The sequence below is a fragment of the Hemitrygon akajei genome, chromosome 25 (genome assembly GCF_048418815.1).
Source record: "Hemitrygon akajei chromosome 25, sHemAka1.3, whole genome shotgun sequence".
NCBI classification, from domain to species: Eukaryota; Metazoa; Chordata; class Chondrichthyes; order Myliobatiformes; family Dasyatidae; genus Hemitrygon; species Hemitrygon akajei.
In genome coordinates this window covers 36,293,486-36,309,879 of record NC_133148.1, presented here as the reverse complement: position 1 = coordinate 36,309,879, position 16,394 = coordinate 36,293,486, and the positions used below count along the sequence as shown (strand labels likewise).

General features: G+C 42.1%; 1 protein-coding gene across 1 annotated transcript in view; it reads right to left on the bottom strand.

The window, feature by feature from the left end:
• Nucleotides 1–3,789: 3,789 nt before the first annotated feature.
• The window catches only part of clptm1 (CLPTM1 regulator of GABA type A receptor forward trafficking), a 73,785-nt gene continuing 61,180 nt past the window's right edge, over nucleotides 3,790–16,394 (bottom strand). The window contains exons 10-14 of the mRNA XM_073029324.1: nucleotides 14,088–14,278; nucleotides 10,905–11,000; nucleotides 6,442–6,577; nucleotides 4,758–4,925; nucleotides 3,790–4,659 (exon numbers count right to left, since the gene is read on the bottom strand). Of these exons, the coding sequence (XP_072885425.1) occupies nucleotides 4,493–4,659; nucleotides 4,758–4,925; nucleotides 6,442–6,577; nucleotides 10,905–11,000; nucleotides 14,088–14,278 (758 nt within the window). The 3' untranslated portion in view covers nucleotides 3,790–4,492. The remainder of the gene's footprint in view (nucleotides 4,660–4,757; nucleotides 4,926–6,441; nucleotides 6,578–10,904; nucleotides 11,001–14,087; nucleotides 14,279–16,394) is intronic.

Here is a 16,394-nt window from a genome sequence, read left to right as displayed (position 1 = left end):
GCCATTAATCAGAGCAGTAAAATTGTTAATGGTAACCGGTGTGTCAGGAATAGCCACAAATCATCATTATTATCATTATGTGCCATATGGTTTGCGGTTGACAATAATGGTCTCAAGACCATGATTGTTCTTGGCAAATTTTTCTACAGAAGTGGTTTGCCACCGCCTTCTTCAGCCATTATCAATACCCTTCAGAGACTGACTGCCTGGAGCCAGTGGTCACATAACCAAAACTTAAGTTCCTCAGGGTGAATATCACAAATGACCTGACTTGGTCTAACCAAGCAGAGACCACTGCCAAGACGGCCCACCAGCGCCTTTACTTCCTGAGAAGCCTGAAGAAATTTGGCCTGTCCCCTAAAACCCTCACTAATTTTTATAGGTGCACCGTAGAAAGCATTCTTCTAGGGTGCATCACAACCTGGTATGGAAGTTGTCCAGTCCAAGACCGGAAGAAGCTGCAGAAGATCGTGAACATAGCCCAGCACATCACACAAACAAATCTTCCATCCTTGGACTCACTTTACACCGCACACTGTTGGAGCAGTGCTGCCAGGATAATCAAGGTCACAACACACCTTAGGAGCTTGAAGACTCGTATGGCCAGATTTGGAAACAGCTTCTTTCCAACTGTGATAAGACTGCTGAACGGATCCTGACCCGGATCTGGGCCATACCTTCCAACTTAACAGAAGCAACTGCCTTACTTTCTCTTTTCTATTTTCTAATTATGATTTATAATTTAATTTTTTATTATATTTACTTCGATTTGTACTTCAGGGAGCGCGAAGTGCAGAATCAAATATCGCTGTGATGATTGTACGCTCTAATACCAATTGTTTGGTGACAATAAAGTAAAGAGTAAAGGCCATGCTGAGTTAGATTGGGGGTGGAGGGTGAAGTGGGGTCAAGAGTTAAGAACACTGTTAGTGATTCTGACAGTCTTAGAATTGAGATTTAAGCAGAATCGTAATCAGGTTTAATACAATGGCATATGTTGTGAAATTTGTTGTTTTTGCTGCAGCAGTACAATGCAATACGTAATAAAAACTATTAATTACAGTATATACATATATTAAGTAGTTAAATTAAATAAGTAGTGAAGTAGTGTTCACAGGTTCAATGTCCATTCAGAAATCGGATGGCAGAGGCGAAGAAGCTGTTCCTTGAGTCTCCTTCTGATGGTAGCAATGAGAACAGGGTACGTATTGGGTGATGGGGTCCTTTTGAGATATCATTCCATGAAGATGTCCTGGATACTATGGAGACTAGTGCCCACGATGGAGCTGACAAAGTTTACAACTCTCTGCAGCTTCTTACAATCCTGTGCATTAGCCTCCCACAACACCGATCAGTGATGCAGCCAGTTAGAATGCTTTCCACAGTACATCTGTAGAAATTTGCCAACGCCTTTGATGGCATACCAAATCTTCTCAAATTCCTAATGAAGTATAGGCGCTGCCGTGCCTTCTTTGTAGCTGCATTGATATATTGTGTTCAGGATAGATCCTCAGTGACATCGATACCCAGGAACTTGAAACTGCTCACTCTTTCCACTTCTGATCCCTCTATGAGGACTGGCATGTGTTCCCTCATCTTACCCATTCTGAATTCCACAACCAGTTCTTTGGTCCACTAGAACTACAGTGTTATAATATACACGATGAGAGAATCTGCTGGGGAAGCTTGGAAAGAGCACACTGCAACACCAGATCCATGGTAGCAAAAGCCCTCCCCACCACTGAGCAAATCCACAAGGAGCACGGCCACAAGCAAGCAGCATCCATCGTCAAGGGCTCCCACCTCCCAGGACATGCCCTCTTCTTGCTGTTGCCATCAGGAAAAAGCTACAGGAACCTTGGGTCCCACACCACCATGTTCTGGAACAGGTATTACCCTTCAACCATCAGGCTCCTGAACCAGTGTGGATAACTTCACTCACCCCAACACTGAACTGATTCCACACATCAGGCTCCTGAACCAGTGTGGATAACTTCACTCACCCCAACTCTGAACTGATTCCACACATCAGGCTCCTGAACCAGTGTGGAGAACTTCACTCACCCCAACTCTGAACTGATTCCACACATCAGGCTCCTGAACCAATGTGGATAACTTCACTCACCCCAACATTGAACTGATTCCACACATCAGGCTCCTGAACCAGTGTGGAGAACTTCACTCACCCCAACACTGAACTGATTCAACGCATCAGGCTCCTGAACCAGTGTGGATAACTTCACTCACCTCAACACTGAACTGATTCCACACATCAGGCTCCTGAACCAATGTGGATAACTTCACTCACCCCAACACTGAACTGATTCAACACATCAGGCTCCTGAACCAGTGTGGAGAACTTCACTCACCCCAACACTGAACTGATTCAACGCATCAGGCAGCTGAACCAGAGTGGATAACTTCACTCACCCCAACTCTGAACCGATTACTGAACACAACCTCTGGGCTCACTTTCAAGCACCCTACCAACCTATGCTCTCAGTGCTAGGTATGAATGTATTCATTTATAATTTTTTGTGTGTTTTTCTTGTATTTTTACCATCTTCGTTTGCACATTGGTTGTTTGCCAGTCTTTGTGTGTAGTTTTTCGTTAATTCTATTGTATTTCTTTGTTTTACTGTGAATGCCCGCAAGAAACTGAGTCCCAGGATAGTAAGCAGTGACAGATGTACTTTGATAATAAATTATTTTGGACTTTAAACTTTGATCATAGGAGTAACAACAAAACACAAGTGCAGGTAACACTGTGCTTGCCTTATTAAGCATGAATGTGAGAAACACTTTTGATGAGGCTTCCAGAGATACCCAGTAAGTATTCCTCATGGAAGTACTTTTGACGTTGAATACAGCACATGGTCACCTTTTCAATATTGTCGTTTGTCAGTCTTTTTTTTCCCTATGTATGTTTCTTGTGGTCCATTGTTTATTTTTCTTGTAAATGCTGCCAAGAAAATGAATCTCGAGGTAGAATATGGCAACATACACTGAATGGGCATTTCATTAGGTACAACTGCAAACCTGCTTGTTAATACACATATCTGATCAGCCAACTCTATGTATAAGAGCAGGCAGACATGGTCAAGAGGTTCAGTTGTTTTCAGACCAAGCAACAGAATGGGGGGGGAAATGTGATCTAAGTGACTTTGACTGTGGAATGATAGTTGGCGCCAGGATGGGGCGATTTGTGCATCTCAGAAACTGCTGATCTCCTAGGATTTTTCACATACAAGTCCCCAGAGCAGGGGTTCCCAACCGTTTTTCTGGACCCATGGACCAATACCATTAAGCAAGGGGATCGTGGACTGCAGGCTGGAAAATCCTGCTCTAGAGATTACAGAGAATGGTGTGAAAAATAAACAAAAAATTAGAGTGTGGCAGTTTTGTGTTGGGGGGGCAACTCCTTATTAATGAGATAGGTCAGAAGAAAATGGCCAGACTGGTTCAAACTGACAGGAAGGCAACAGTAACTCAAATAACCACATGTTACAACGGTGATATGCAGAAGAGCATCTCTGAACACACAACACGTCAAACCTTGAACTGGTTGGGCTACAGAAGCACACACTGGGTTCCAATGCTGAACATAACAAAGTGGCCACTGAGTGTACGTACCTTGCTAATAAATTTATTTTGAATCAAGTCTATGACCCTGTATTCAAAGAGAATAAGCATATTCCAAATTTCTGCACAATCAACACTGGTTCCAATCAGCTCTTTACAAAAACTCTCATGAAATGGGGGGGAAAAAAGAGCACCAGAGGCAGGAACTGATTTTAAATCAACTAATCTTACTTTTATTTAGGTGCTGCAACTTCGACACAAGTAAATATTAATTTTGAGCACCGTTCGAGTAATTTGCACAAACATTTTTTAAAATGGTTTCTATTATTAGAAATGAACATCATATTCACAACAGGGTACTCTGCACAGAAATACCCACCTATATCAGCAGCTGTTATATGTCCTTGGAATCCACACTTTATGGGAAACCCTCTTAAATGCAATTGTATTAAACACCTTAACAAGTATTCACTGGCGAGGCTAACAAGTTCACATAAATCCTGCATCAAAGTTAGTCCCACAGCTAATAAATAAACATCGGTGTGCTTATTGAAACAGGAATCAGAATTTCAGATGAATGGAATAGAGTCTTTATTACTAAAATCTGTTATTACTTCCCTCTAAATTAACAGAGGCTGCCCTTTCAACATATGGTCGCAATTTAAACGTTATTAGCAATGTAATGTACCAAATATTCCACTACGGAATACAATGATTACAAAGTTATACTTAAATACAGATATGTTTCGGAACAAATACAGTACAGCACATTAACCTGGACTTCAAATTCACTTGTCTTCAACAGGATTATATTAATACAAAAATTGGGAGATTTGATTATTACAGTCCATGGTCTCACTTTTGCCTTTACAGTGAAACATCAAGGTTTACCGTTACAAAGATTTACATTTTAATCGTTCTTTTTCTCCGCCTCTGCTTTCTCCATTATGGCTTTCGGGGAACTATTTTCCTTTGACACCTTTGCAAGGTCTTCCCCACTTGTCCCAAATTCATTCAGTCGGGTGGGATCTACTCGATAGATCCAACGTTGGTACAGGTAGATAAAAAATACCACATCTGGTGTGTAAAATGGAGGGGAAAAGCACATTAATTCAAACACCCATCATATTTAATTTGTCTCGTGTTGAGAGCTGGAATTTTACGCAAAGACTTACCATCTCTCAAACATCCTATCCTGTACATCATTGGCATTTTGATTACAAATGCGAAGAGGTCATCAATAAAAGTATTTAATGCTTTGTAGGTTAGCATCCTCCATGGGAGATGGGCTACTGACTTCAGCTTATAGTTAATGAACAGCTGTGGTGTCATTGTTATAAATCCTGAAGAGAGGAAACAAAGCAGTCATTCACAACCTTCACAACTACTGAACAAAGAGATGTTGTTACCTTGATCTGCTAATAGAAGGTGATTGTACCCTGGATAGTAACATACGTGTCCTGTTTATTGCTCACCCAGTCTAATGGACAATGTAATACAGCATCTAGGGTGGCAGGGTGGAGATGCGTCTCCACTCAAGGCGCTCCTTCCCTCTGCTAGCCTACAGGTCACCCTTGGGCAAGGTGTGGCACCTGCTTAGCCCCCTGATTAGGGTTACATGAAACAATGGGAGCAGGTGGTGGATGGTCGTATGAGCAGTTTATCTAGGGAATCTGTTTTGGGACTATCCTATCCTGTCCCTCACTTCCACTCGTGGCTGCAGTTTAAGGGAAACACAGCGAGATTCTTAAAATCCTTTTCTTTCAGTTTCTTTTTTCTAAATACATGACATTTTCATAGCTGGGCAATTCAAATTGGAGATAATTTCATGAACTCCTCTACATGAGGCTGTGATCATGTATGCTGTGTCCCAGCTGGCTATGTAATATGCAAGTCAAGGCAGTACTATATGGTGGGCAAGCTGCTGCCCATGTAGCAAGCTCCCCGTCTCCATGCAGCTAATGAACCCAAAGGGAACTGCAGACCGATACAGTTTGGCACCAGTGGCATTCACAGGAGTTGCCAGTCAGTGTTGAACTCAACACAGGACCGTCTTAGGGACTCCAGCTCCGGATTTTTCCCTCGGGGTTTACTCCCAAAGCCTTCCCCAAGGGTGGGTATAGCCGCAAGGCAGCCAAGGTTTGAGATCAGTTTTCCTTCTCCTAGATGGGCTGCCAATCATGGCTGACGAGCCCCATTTGCCCGAAGGTGCCAGTAACCTGTCTTTGCCCCTTCCCGTCAGTCGAAATGGCTCCGCCAGACTTCACAGCTAAGCCACAGGTGAAGGCCAGGAGCTGGACTTGACTGTCAGAAGCTATTTGAGGTGCACACATTGGCAGCATTTAATAAATAGTGGGAGCTTATCCCCACTACCAAGCCCGGCTGTACAACCTTAAGGAACCCCCCCCCCCCCCCACCCATACTCATACTACAAAGTGTTACAAAGAGTGGAGGGTACTTGCTGGGAGTGGTGGTAATTGCAAATACAATAAGGGGCATTTTAGATGCAGAGAATGGAGGGACACAGAGTTATGTGGGCAGCAGGGTTTACTTTAGTAAGCTTTCAGTTACTCACTTAATTACTTTCACATAACATCACAGACTGAAGGGCTTGTTCCAGTCCTGTACTGTTCTATGTTCTGAAGCAGTTAACTAGAGGTAACCCTTGCGGTTGTCTGTCATATCAACCATGAGGGCTATATGTCTGTAACACTTGTATCACATTACAGAGATGTAAGTTATGGAATTAGCTGTCAGATTATGGAATGGATAAATCAGTAGATCAATTTAATTTGTCTGAAATGGTGTAGCTGCAGTTTCTAGAGTTGGTGCAGAATTTTTCAAATCACGTATACTCACCAAATGTCAATAAGAAACCATACAGCATGCTCAATATCCAGGAATACCAGCTTTTGTGCTCCAAGTACAAGAGGCTATAGACAGCATAGCATCCCAATAATGGGAACAGAATCCAGGACAAATATTTAAAGGCCATCTGAAAAGAACAATAAAATATCCACTGTTAAAAATCTTCAAACAAATGTAGTATGTTAAAGACTTCGCCTGCACTGAATCTCAAATGTTAAAATTACCAATAATGCAAATTATTAATTTTAAAAATTATGGAAATATCATCTCCCAAACTCTTGGATTTTAAACAGAGACAATGAACTTGCAAAACTCTAAATAGAATGCACTATAACTGTAAGTTTATGGTATGAGTAAATTGTATACAGTGATATTCACAAATTGTAAATGAGGGCAGTAATTATAGATTTTAACCACAGACCAAGCCATTGCCTGCTTTTAGCCTTGCTCTTTGCTTCAAGCACCCCAAGTGGAAGGGTTACACATTTCAGCCACTAGGATATCCACCTGAATTACTTATCAGTGATTGAAAATCAGACACTGGAAGTCTGAAATAAAAGAAGAAAATGCTGGAATGTTCAGTGGGTCAGATAGTGTGTGTGTGGAAGGAGAAATGGGAGCATTCACCAGAACTGGGAAACTTTGAAAACAAGCACATCTTAAGCTGCAGTTAGAGAAGAGATGGAGAACAAGGAGAATTGTTTCCATTACATTAGTTCTATTTTCCACCACCGCATTACATTCGCTGGATTAGGGCAAATAGGGTAATACTCATCCAAACAGGCACATTACAACCTTCAAGCTTCAACATTAACAACTTCAGATAATTTTTCTAATTTCAGTCTTCTGGCTTTTCTTTCAAAGTTTGAACTAAATTTATCGTCAGCATGTTACCATATACGACCCAGAGACTCACTTGCTCGCAGGCATTTACAGAACAAAAAATACAATAGAATTTACAAAAAGCTCTACGTAAAGGAAGAATGACAAGCAACCCATGTGCAAAAGAAGACAAACTGTGCAAATAGAAAATAATACTGAAAACAAGAGTGGTAAAGGGTCCTTGAAAGTGTGTCTGTAGATTGTAGAATCGGCTCAGAGAAGAGGTGATTTAAGTTATCCATGCTTGTTCAGGAGCTTGATGGTTATAGGGTAACAACTGTTCATGAACCTGGTGGTGTGGGTCCAAAGGCTTCAGTACCTCCTGCCCAATGCTAGTAGTGAGAAGAGGACATGGCCTGGATGGTGGGGGTCTTTGATGATAGACGCTGATTTCTTGTAGCAGTGATCCATGTAAAAGAGTGGCGCGTGGCCAAGTGGTTAAGGCGTCGGTCTAGTGATCTGAAGGTCGCCAATTCGAGCCTCAGCTGAGGCAGCGTGCTGTGTCCTTGAGCAAGGCACTTAACCACACATTGCTCTGTGACGACACCGGTGCCAAGCTGTATGGGTCCTAGTGCCCTTCCCCCGGACAACATCAGTGGCGTGGAGAGGGGAAGGCTTGCAGCATGGGCAACTGCCAGTCTCCCATACAACCTTACCCAGACCTCAGTCATCATCGAAAATCAATGGACAGCCGAAGAGAAGAAGATCCATGTAGATTATTTGGTAATTTCTGATCATTATCGCTCACATCTCTGGTCTTTGTAACATTGCATCACTGCCCCGTTGTGATTTAACCTTCCGTACTGATCACTGCTTTTGCTATCATTCGCTTCACTACTTTTTTCCTGTGCCTTTTTAAAACTGTTTATCCCAAACTTTTCTCAGTCCTGGCTTTCTGCTTTTATAGCCTGGCTCACCGGAGTATAGAAGAATAAGGGGGGGGGGAATTCATCAAAACCTATCAAATATTGAAAGACCTAGATAAAGTGAACATAGAGAGCACATTTTTTTCTATAGGACGGGAGTCCAGGATTAGAGGGTACAGCCTCAGAATAGTAGTACGTTCGTTTAGAACAGAGATGAGGAGGAATTTCTTTTAGCCAGAGGGTAGTGAATCTGTGGAATTCATTGCATCAGATGGCTGTGGAGGCCAAGTCTTACTAATTAAGAGCCTATTAACTTCTGCTTCAAAAATAGCCAAAGGTTACAGGGAGAAGGCAGAAGACTGGGGTTGAAAGGGATAATATATCAGCCATAATGAAACAGCTCAGTGGGTTCAATGGGCCAAATGTTTTAATTCTGCTCCTATGTCTTAATCTTTGAGTATTTCCTTAATTGACAGGCTAAGATGGCGTTGGTGAAGCACCGTGACGACTTGCTGGTAGCAAACAAACTTATTACTTTATTAATCGTGTTTAATAGCAATCAGTAGCCTGTAACTTCTCTTCTGGAGTTCAGCTTCCGAACCGCCAGCACGACCTGGTATTTTTGCGGGGTGAACTGATGTCTCGAAGGCGCAGGACGGTTGCGACGTGGCGTGTAGAGGCTGAATTGAGGCCAACAGGGTTGGCCATTGCTGGAGTGGACTTGAAGGCAATGAGGTGCTAGGGCCTGGGCCTGAGAGCAAGGAATGACCCGCTGTTCGGGCAATTTAGGCAACGGCCCAGATTATTGGAAAGGTTTTGGTAAGGGCTGAATCAAAGCAGTGGGGCCAGGGCCAAGAGCAAGGAACGACCTGAGTTTGGGCTGATTTAAGCACCGGTCCAGATTGAAAAGGTCAGAGTATCGGGACCAGAGGAGCTGCTCCATGAAGTTTACTCGCCTCTGCGCCAAACTGAGGCTGTGGCGGGTAACTAACAGACTCCTGGATTGGCTTCAGTGATGACCGTGGCTGTGGATTCAATTTCCATGAACTTCAGTTTAGAATGTTATTTGCTGACTTTTATTGTTTGCACAATTTTCTTTTCCCCTGCACATTGGGTGTTTGATGGTCTTGTTTTAATGGGTTCTACTGTGTTTCTTTTGTGGCAAAGGAAGCGAATCTCAAGGTTGTATATATTATACACACTTTGATAACGTATGTACTGTGAACTTAAACAAAAGGAGGACAAAACAAATATATGGAAAATACTGGGTTGTCTGCAATGATAAAAAGGAGTATTTGTTAAATGATGAGAGACGGAAGTGTTGGTGTTGCGGGAATTGCACGTCAATGTACTGTACACGTGTAACTAAACATCAACGTATAGAGGAAACTGAACAATATAGCAAGAGGATTTACGAAGAACAAAGACAGCCCAATCAACTAAACATCTGATTTTGATTTCTTAAAAGCGTACCCATCTCATATCAAATTACCAATGCTTTCTTGCCGCCATTTCCTTCCCATCTTCTCCCTTTAGAAGTCAAATGCCTCAAGTATTCAGTCCCCAACTTTGATCTGCTTGCAACCATGACTCCACATTGGCCATCAGATCAGACTGTGTCCATTTATGCCATTCGTTCAATTAATGTAACTATCGCTTCCTGCATTAAAGTACAATGCCTTCAGTCTTCTGTCTTTATTATTTTTTAAATCTTCGTGTTTTTGCACTATGGCCCTCTTTAACTTTCTCCCTCCCTGCCTTTGGTTTCACTTTTTGTCATCTTATTTGCATAACCATTTTTCTCTCTCCTTGGCCATTCTCCTAAGGTTAAAAGAACTACCCATAAAACCTCTAGTATTCCAGGTTAATTCCTCCTCAATGACACTAAACAACATTCTCACTAGGAAGGAGTTTGTACGTTCTCCCCATGACCACGTGGATTTCCTCGGGGTGCTCCGGTTTCCTCCCAGAGTCCGAAGACAGACCGGTTCATATGTTAATTGGTCATTGTAAATTGTCCTGTAATTAGGCTAGAATTAAATCGGGGTCACTGGGTGGCATGGCTTAAAGGACCAGAAGGGCCAATTCCATGCAGTATCTTAAGAAACAAGCAACATTGGTCCTAGTCCTACCTGTAGTAACTTATACTGGGCCAGTATAATCACCTCACCTGTACGGAGATGACCACACTCCTCCTGCAGAAGTTGCAGACTCCAGGCAATACAAATCCCTCCCTCTTGCACCATCTCTCCAGTCACATATTCAATGGAGTATTTTGTTCTATAAGACCATAAGACATAGGAATAGCACCTGGCCATTTGGCCCATCAAGTTTGCACTATCATTCCACAATAGCTGATTTATCATCTATCTCAACCCCATTCTTCTGCCTTTTCCCTTTGATGCCTTTACTAATCAAGAACCCATCAACCTCTGCTTTAAACCTACCCAATGATATCAACAAGCCGATGCCTTCGGACCAAACATCTTATCTAATTTGCTATCAGAGCACCTGCATCTGCATTTCCCCAAACACTACTTGCTGCTGTGCCCTACCCAAGAATGCAAAATTATGGTGACCCTTTGCATTCAAGGTAAGAATTGGGAATGGAATGCCAGGAATGCATTGAATAGCTTTACTTTACCTTGGACTTCATTCTTATGCTAGTTTCAAGTACATACCACCGTTGTCTTGATTCATACTCACATCATCATAGTTCTTAGTCGAGGACTGTACATATGTTGATTTATCTTTTAACGTCAAGCGTGGAAAGATTCCTGCCACTTTATTTTCACGGTCAAGCTGGAACGAAACAAAAGGCTGAATAATAAGGTGCGCAATAACCTTGAACGGATAAAGGATGATTGAAGAATTAAGTGTTTATTGAGCACTGACATCTGTGGGCAATTCACTGGCGCCACAAGTGGCACTGATACTTCGCTAGCAGTGGCTCCACTGGCTTAAGTTTGATTCTGCTTTCAAGTGCAGGGAGAAGTTTGCACATTCTCCCTGCAACTACATCTAAAACTTTGACAAACTTCTACAGACGTGCAGTGGACTGGCTGTATCACAGCCTAGTATGGAAACACCAATGCCTTTCAACAGAAAATCCTAAACAAAAGTAGTGGATACAGCCCAGTAAGTACATCACAGGGACAGCCCTCCCAACTATCAAGCACAACTACACAAAACACTGTCGTGCGAAAGCAGCATTCATCATTGGAGATCCCCACCAACCAGGCCATGCCCCCTTCTCATCAGGTAGAAGGAGCAAAAGCCTCAAGACCACCAGGTTTAAGAACAGTTACTACCCCTCAACCACCCGACTCTTGAACAAAAGGGGATAACTACACTCACTTGCCCATCTATTAAGATGTTCTCACAACCAATGATTGCACTTTAAGGATCTTATCTTGCTATTTTATGCTCTTATTATTTATTCTATTTATTTATATTTGCATTTGCAGAGTTTGTTGGCTTCTGCACTCTGATCTTTCATTGATCCTGTTACACTATTCTGCAGATTTACTGAGTATCCCCACAGGAAAAAAGCTCAGGGTTGTATGTGGTGACGTATATGTAGTCTGACAATAACATTTACTTTGAACTTTTGAAGTTTGAGTGATTGGGATGTAGAATGCATTACTTAGTCAACTGGTGGGCAGATTGAGCTGGAGGCTTCAAGAGAAAAATCCAATAAAATCTTGGAGGAAATATTAGAAGAAATGAAGAACAAGGTGTCTTATGAACCTATCTCATCAAAGCAACCATAAACTGAGCAGATAGCTCAATCCAATATTAGGACCAGAATCTATGATACTGGCCGTAATCAGGTTGAATTATTTATTTATAGTTTATTATTTTGAAATACAAACTTTAAAACTAACACTGCATTAAATGCAGTGCAAAGAATTTAAACTCTCCACCATTTCTGGGGGGGAATAAAACAAGACCAAGGTTTTTTCCTGGGATGTCTGGACTGTCTTACGCAGAGAGGTTAGAGAGACTGGGCTTGTACACGCTGGAATTAAGGAGATTGAGAGGGGATCTGATTGCAACATATAAGATTATTAAGGGATTGGACAAGATAGAGGCAGGAAATATGTTCCAGATGCTGGGAGAGTCCAGTACCAGAGGGCATGGTTTGAGAATAAGGGGTAGGTCATTTAGGACAGAGTTAAGGAAAAACTTCTTCTCCCAGAGAGTTGTGGGGGTCTGGAATGCACTGCCTCGGAAGGCAGTGGAGGCCAATTCTCTGGATGCTTTCAAGAAGGAGCCAGATAGGTATCTTATGGATGGGGGAAATCGAGGGATATGGGGACAAGGCAGGAACCGGGTATTGATAGTAGATGATCAGCCATGATTTCAAAATGGTGGTGCAGGCTCGAAGGGCCGAATGGTCTACTTCTGCATCTATTGTCTATCGGGTTCACTGGGACACATGAGATTCTATAAATCTAGGACCTCGAGTAACACAACACAAGATGGTGGAGGAACTTAGCAAGTCAGGCAGCCTCTACAAAGGGAAATAAATAATTGACGTTCCGGGCTGAGACACTTCCATCCAGTCCTGTTGAAGGAACTCTGCTCAAAATGTTGACTGTTCATTTCCCTCTAATGATGCTGCCTGACCTGGTGAGTTCCTCCAGCACTGTGTGTGTCACCTAGTTTACTGCAATCCAGAACTTTCATGATGGGGTTAAGAGCATCCAATTCAATTAATTTACAGCAGTACCAGACACAGCACATGAAGAATCCACATCAATTGCATTTTTCCAAGCGTCCTATGTTTACCATTTACTGCAAACATTCTTTTCAATTTAAAGAATTTCCAGTTTTTGGTCTTCCTCCTGTAGAGGAATCTTCCTCGATCAAACATCTTCAGTTTTAAATATAGCCCTCAGTTAGGTTATCTTCAGGTAGATGAGAAGAAGGTGCCCAAGCCCCAGCTGGCCTTATGGATAAAGTAGAACCGAGAAACATTTATTCCAAAAAAAAATTGGTATTTGTTTACAGAATCGTTTGTGGAAAATGACGCTTCCAGAATTCCTGTAAGCGTGGTTTTCCACAAACAATTCTGTAAAGAAACATTGACCCCGATCCTATTTATGAGCTGATGTGGGCCAAATTCCAGACCGCAATGCAGCAAGTTCGTCGCATGGCAAATCAGCGAAAAAATTTCCACCCCATGTCTGAAATGATGTTCAATTAGCTGACTGAAAAGTATATAAACGCTAAGCATTCGGAGGACACACCAAAATCAACTGTCCACTGACGTCTCCTCACATGGTAACAATACATTTGCAAGTAAATTGCCAAGATCGGAGAGCAACTCAATCGAGCCAAAACAAAATGGTTTCAGAAAACTTTTCAAAATAGAAGTCCGACTGTAGCAAAGTTAGGGTAAAAACATCCATTTATCATTTGGCGTCTAACGTGCATTTATTTGATTTTAGTCCCCAAGCTTGCCACAGTTACACACGCCTCATCAACTATATCCAAAGAGGTTACGTACAAATAAGCTGGATGAACTCAGCAGGTCGGGCAGCATCCATTGAAAGGAGCAGTTAACGTTTCGGGCTGAGACCCTTCGTCAGGACACTGTCAGGAAAGCGTCCTGACGAAGGGTCTCAGCCCGAAACGTTGACTGCTCCTTTCAATGGATGCTGCCCGACCTGCTGAGTTCATCCAGCTTATTTGTATGAGTTATTTGACCACAGCATCTGCAGTATACTTTGTGTTTCCAAAGAGGTTACACCTGAAATCCAACTTCAGCTTGAAAAAGCACCATCTACTCCTATACTCTGAATAAGAAACCAGCTTCACAAAATTGATTCTTGCACATCAAAACATTGCTGGCATAAAATATCAGGAAGAAAATATCTGTACCTTCACATCCATGACTTTGGTGATCTTCCAAAGATCAATCAGGAGGCCAATAAACACGCTGACCTGCACCACAAAGTTGGTCTCGTTGTCCAAGATATACAGCAGGACGACAGCGGACTGGAAGACACCAAATATCACTGAACGTACAGACAGACCCTCTAGAGACTGGCGACTGTTCCAAAATTGAATGTCTGGAAAATAATTAGTCAGAAGATCAATATGCAGCATTGCAGGCCTGAGTTTATTCAATGGCTCAATTTAATGTCACAGAATGTATACAGTGTACAACCTGAAATCCTTATTCTTCACAGGCTTCCACAAAACAGATGGGGGGAGGAAAACCCAAAGAATAAATAACAGAAAAATGTTAGAAGCTCAATTTCCATCCATTTTCTCTTTCTAGGCCTTCCTGTAATTTTTTTGTCCTATTCACACACTGCTGAGGTACTTTTCTTCCCCCAAATTACCAGTTGAGTTAGAATCAGAATCAGGTTATCACCGATTTTTCTCTTTGTATTTGCAGTTGGAGTTTTTTGCGCTCTGGTTGAACAGTCAAACTGTTGCGGTCTTTGATTCTATTATGGTTATTATCCTATTATGTATTTATTGGCTATGCCCACAAGAAAATAAATCTCGGGAGTTGTATATGGTGGCATACATGTACCTTGATAATAAACTTGTTTTGAACTTTGTTGTTTGTGACAGCGCAAAGACATTAAAAAACTACTAAAATCATTAAATAAACAAATAACTAAATAAATAAGGAGCAAAGGAATAATGAGGCAGTGTTCATGGTCCAACACAGGACAAGTTCATCAAGTCACTTTCCTCACATTTTATTCTGAAAAGGAAGTTTTCCTTCTTCCTTTTCAGTCCTGAAGAAGGGTCTCAGCCCAAAACGTTGACTGTTTATTCATTTCCATATTTGCTGCCGGACTGGTTGAGATCGTCCAGCATATTGTGCCTGATGCTTCGGATTTTCAGCATCCGCAGACTTTCTCGTGTTTATAATTTCCTCACTAATTGCCTTTTGTAGCCTATTCTCTTCCGTAATCGATTCTCCCAACATTCCCGTCAACTCGCCCGCCCCTCCAGAATCTGTCACTCTTTCAGAAGCAACCCACCACCTCACATGTCTGAGATGTAGGAGGAAACCAGAGCAACCAAGGAAAGCCCATCTGTTCACTTGGAGAATGTGAAAGCTTCACAGGGCCAGCACCAGAGGGCAGAATTGAACTTGGGTTGGTGGAGCTGTAAGGCAATGGCTCTACTTGCTGTGGCACTTTTGACCATTCATTTTGTCTTCCATTCTTTACACCATTTGTTCACTCAGCTTCAGAGGAAGGAGAGACCTCTTGATAATTATAGCCTCTCAAATTTACATACAAGACATTCTAATATAAAAGTGCAAAGTTCAAAGTAAATTTATTATCAGAGTACATACGTGTCATCATATACAACCCTGAGATTCATTTTCGTGCGGGAATTCACAGTCAATGCAAGGAACGCAATAGAATTAATGAAAGATTGCCCTCAACAGGAAGGGTAAGCAATCAGTGTGCAAAAGACAAACTGTACAAATACAATAATAATAATAAAAAATAAATAAATTAGGAATGTATTGAGAACATCAGATGAAGGGTCCATGAAAGTGTTGAATGTTCTGGGAACTGCTCAGTGATGAAGCGAGTGAAGTTGAATGAAATTATCCCCTCTGGTTCAAGAGCTTGATGGTTGAGGATTAATAGCTGTTCCTGAACCTGATGGTGTGGGTCCTGTACCTTCTTCCTGATGGCAGCAACGAGAAAAGAACTTGGCCAGGATGACGGGAGTCTTTAATGATGGATGTTGCTTTCCTACGACAGCGCTCCATGTAGATGTGCTCAGTGCTGGGGAGGGACTTGATGGACTGGGCCACGACTTTTTGAAGGCTTTTCCATACAAGGAAATTGGTGTTTCCATACAATGGAGTGATACAATCAGCCAATATACTCTCCCCCAACATCTATAGAAGTTTGCCATAAATGTTAAATGGCGTGCCAAATCTAAGAACATAGAGGCGCTGCTGTGCTTTCTCATATTGGCATTTGCTTGCTAGACCCAGGACAGATCCTCTGAAATTATAATACCGAGGAATTTAAAACTCTCCACCTGTGACCTTCCCCACCCCCACATCCCCTGAAGAGGAATGGCTCATGGACCTCCAGTTTCCTCCTCCTGAAGTCAATAATCAGTTCTTTGGTCCTGCTGACATCAAGTGAGAGGTTGTTGTTGCGAGATATTTTCAATCTCCCAATATGGTGATTT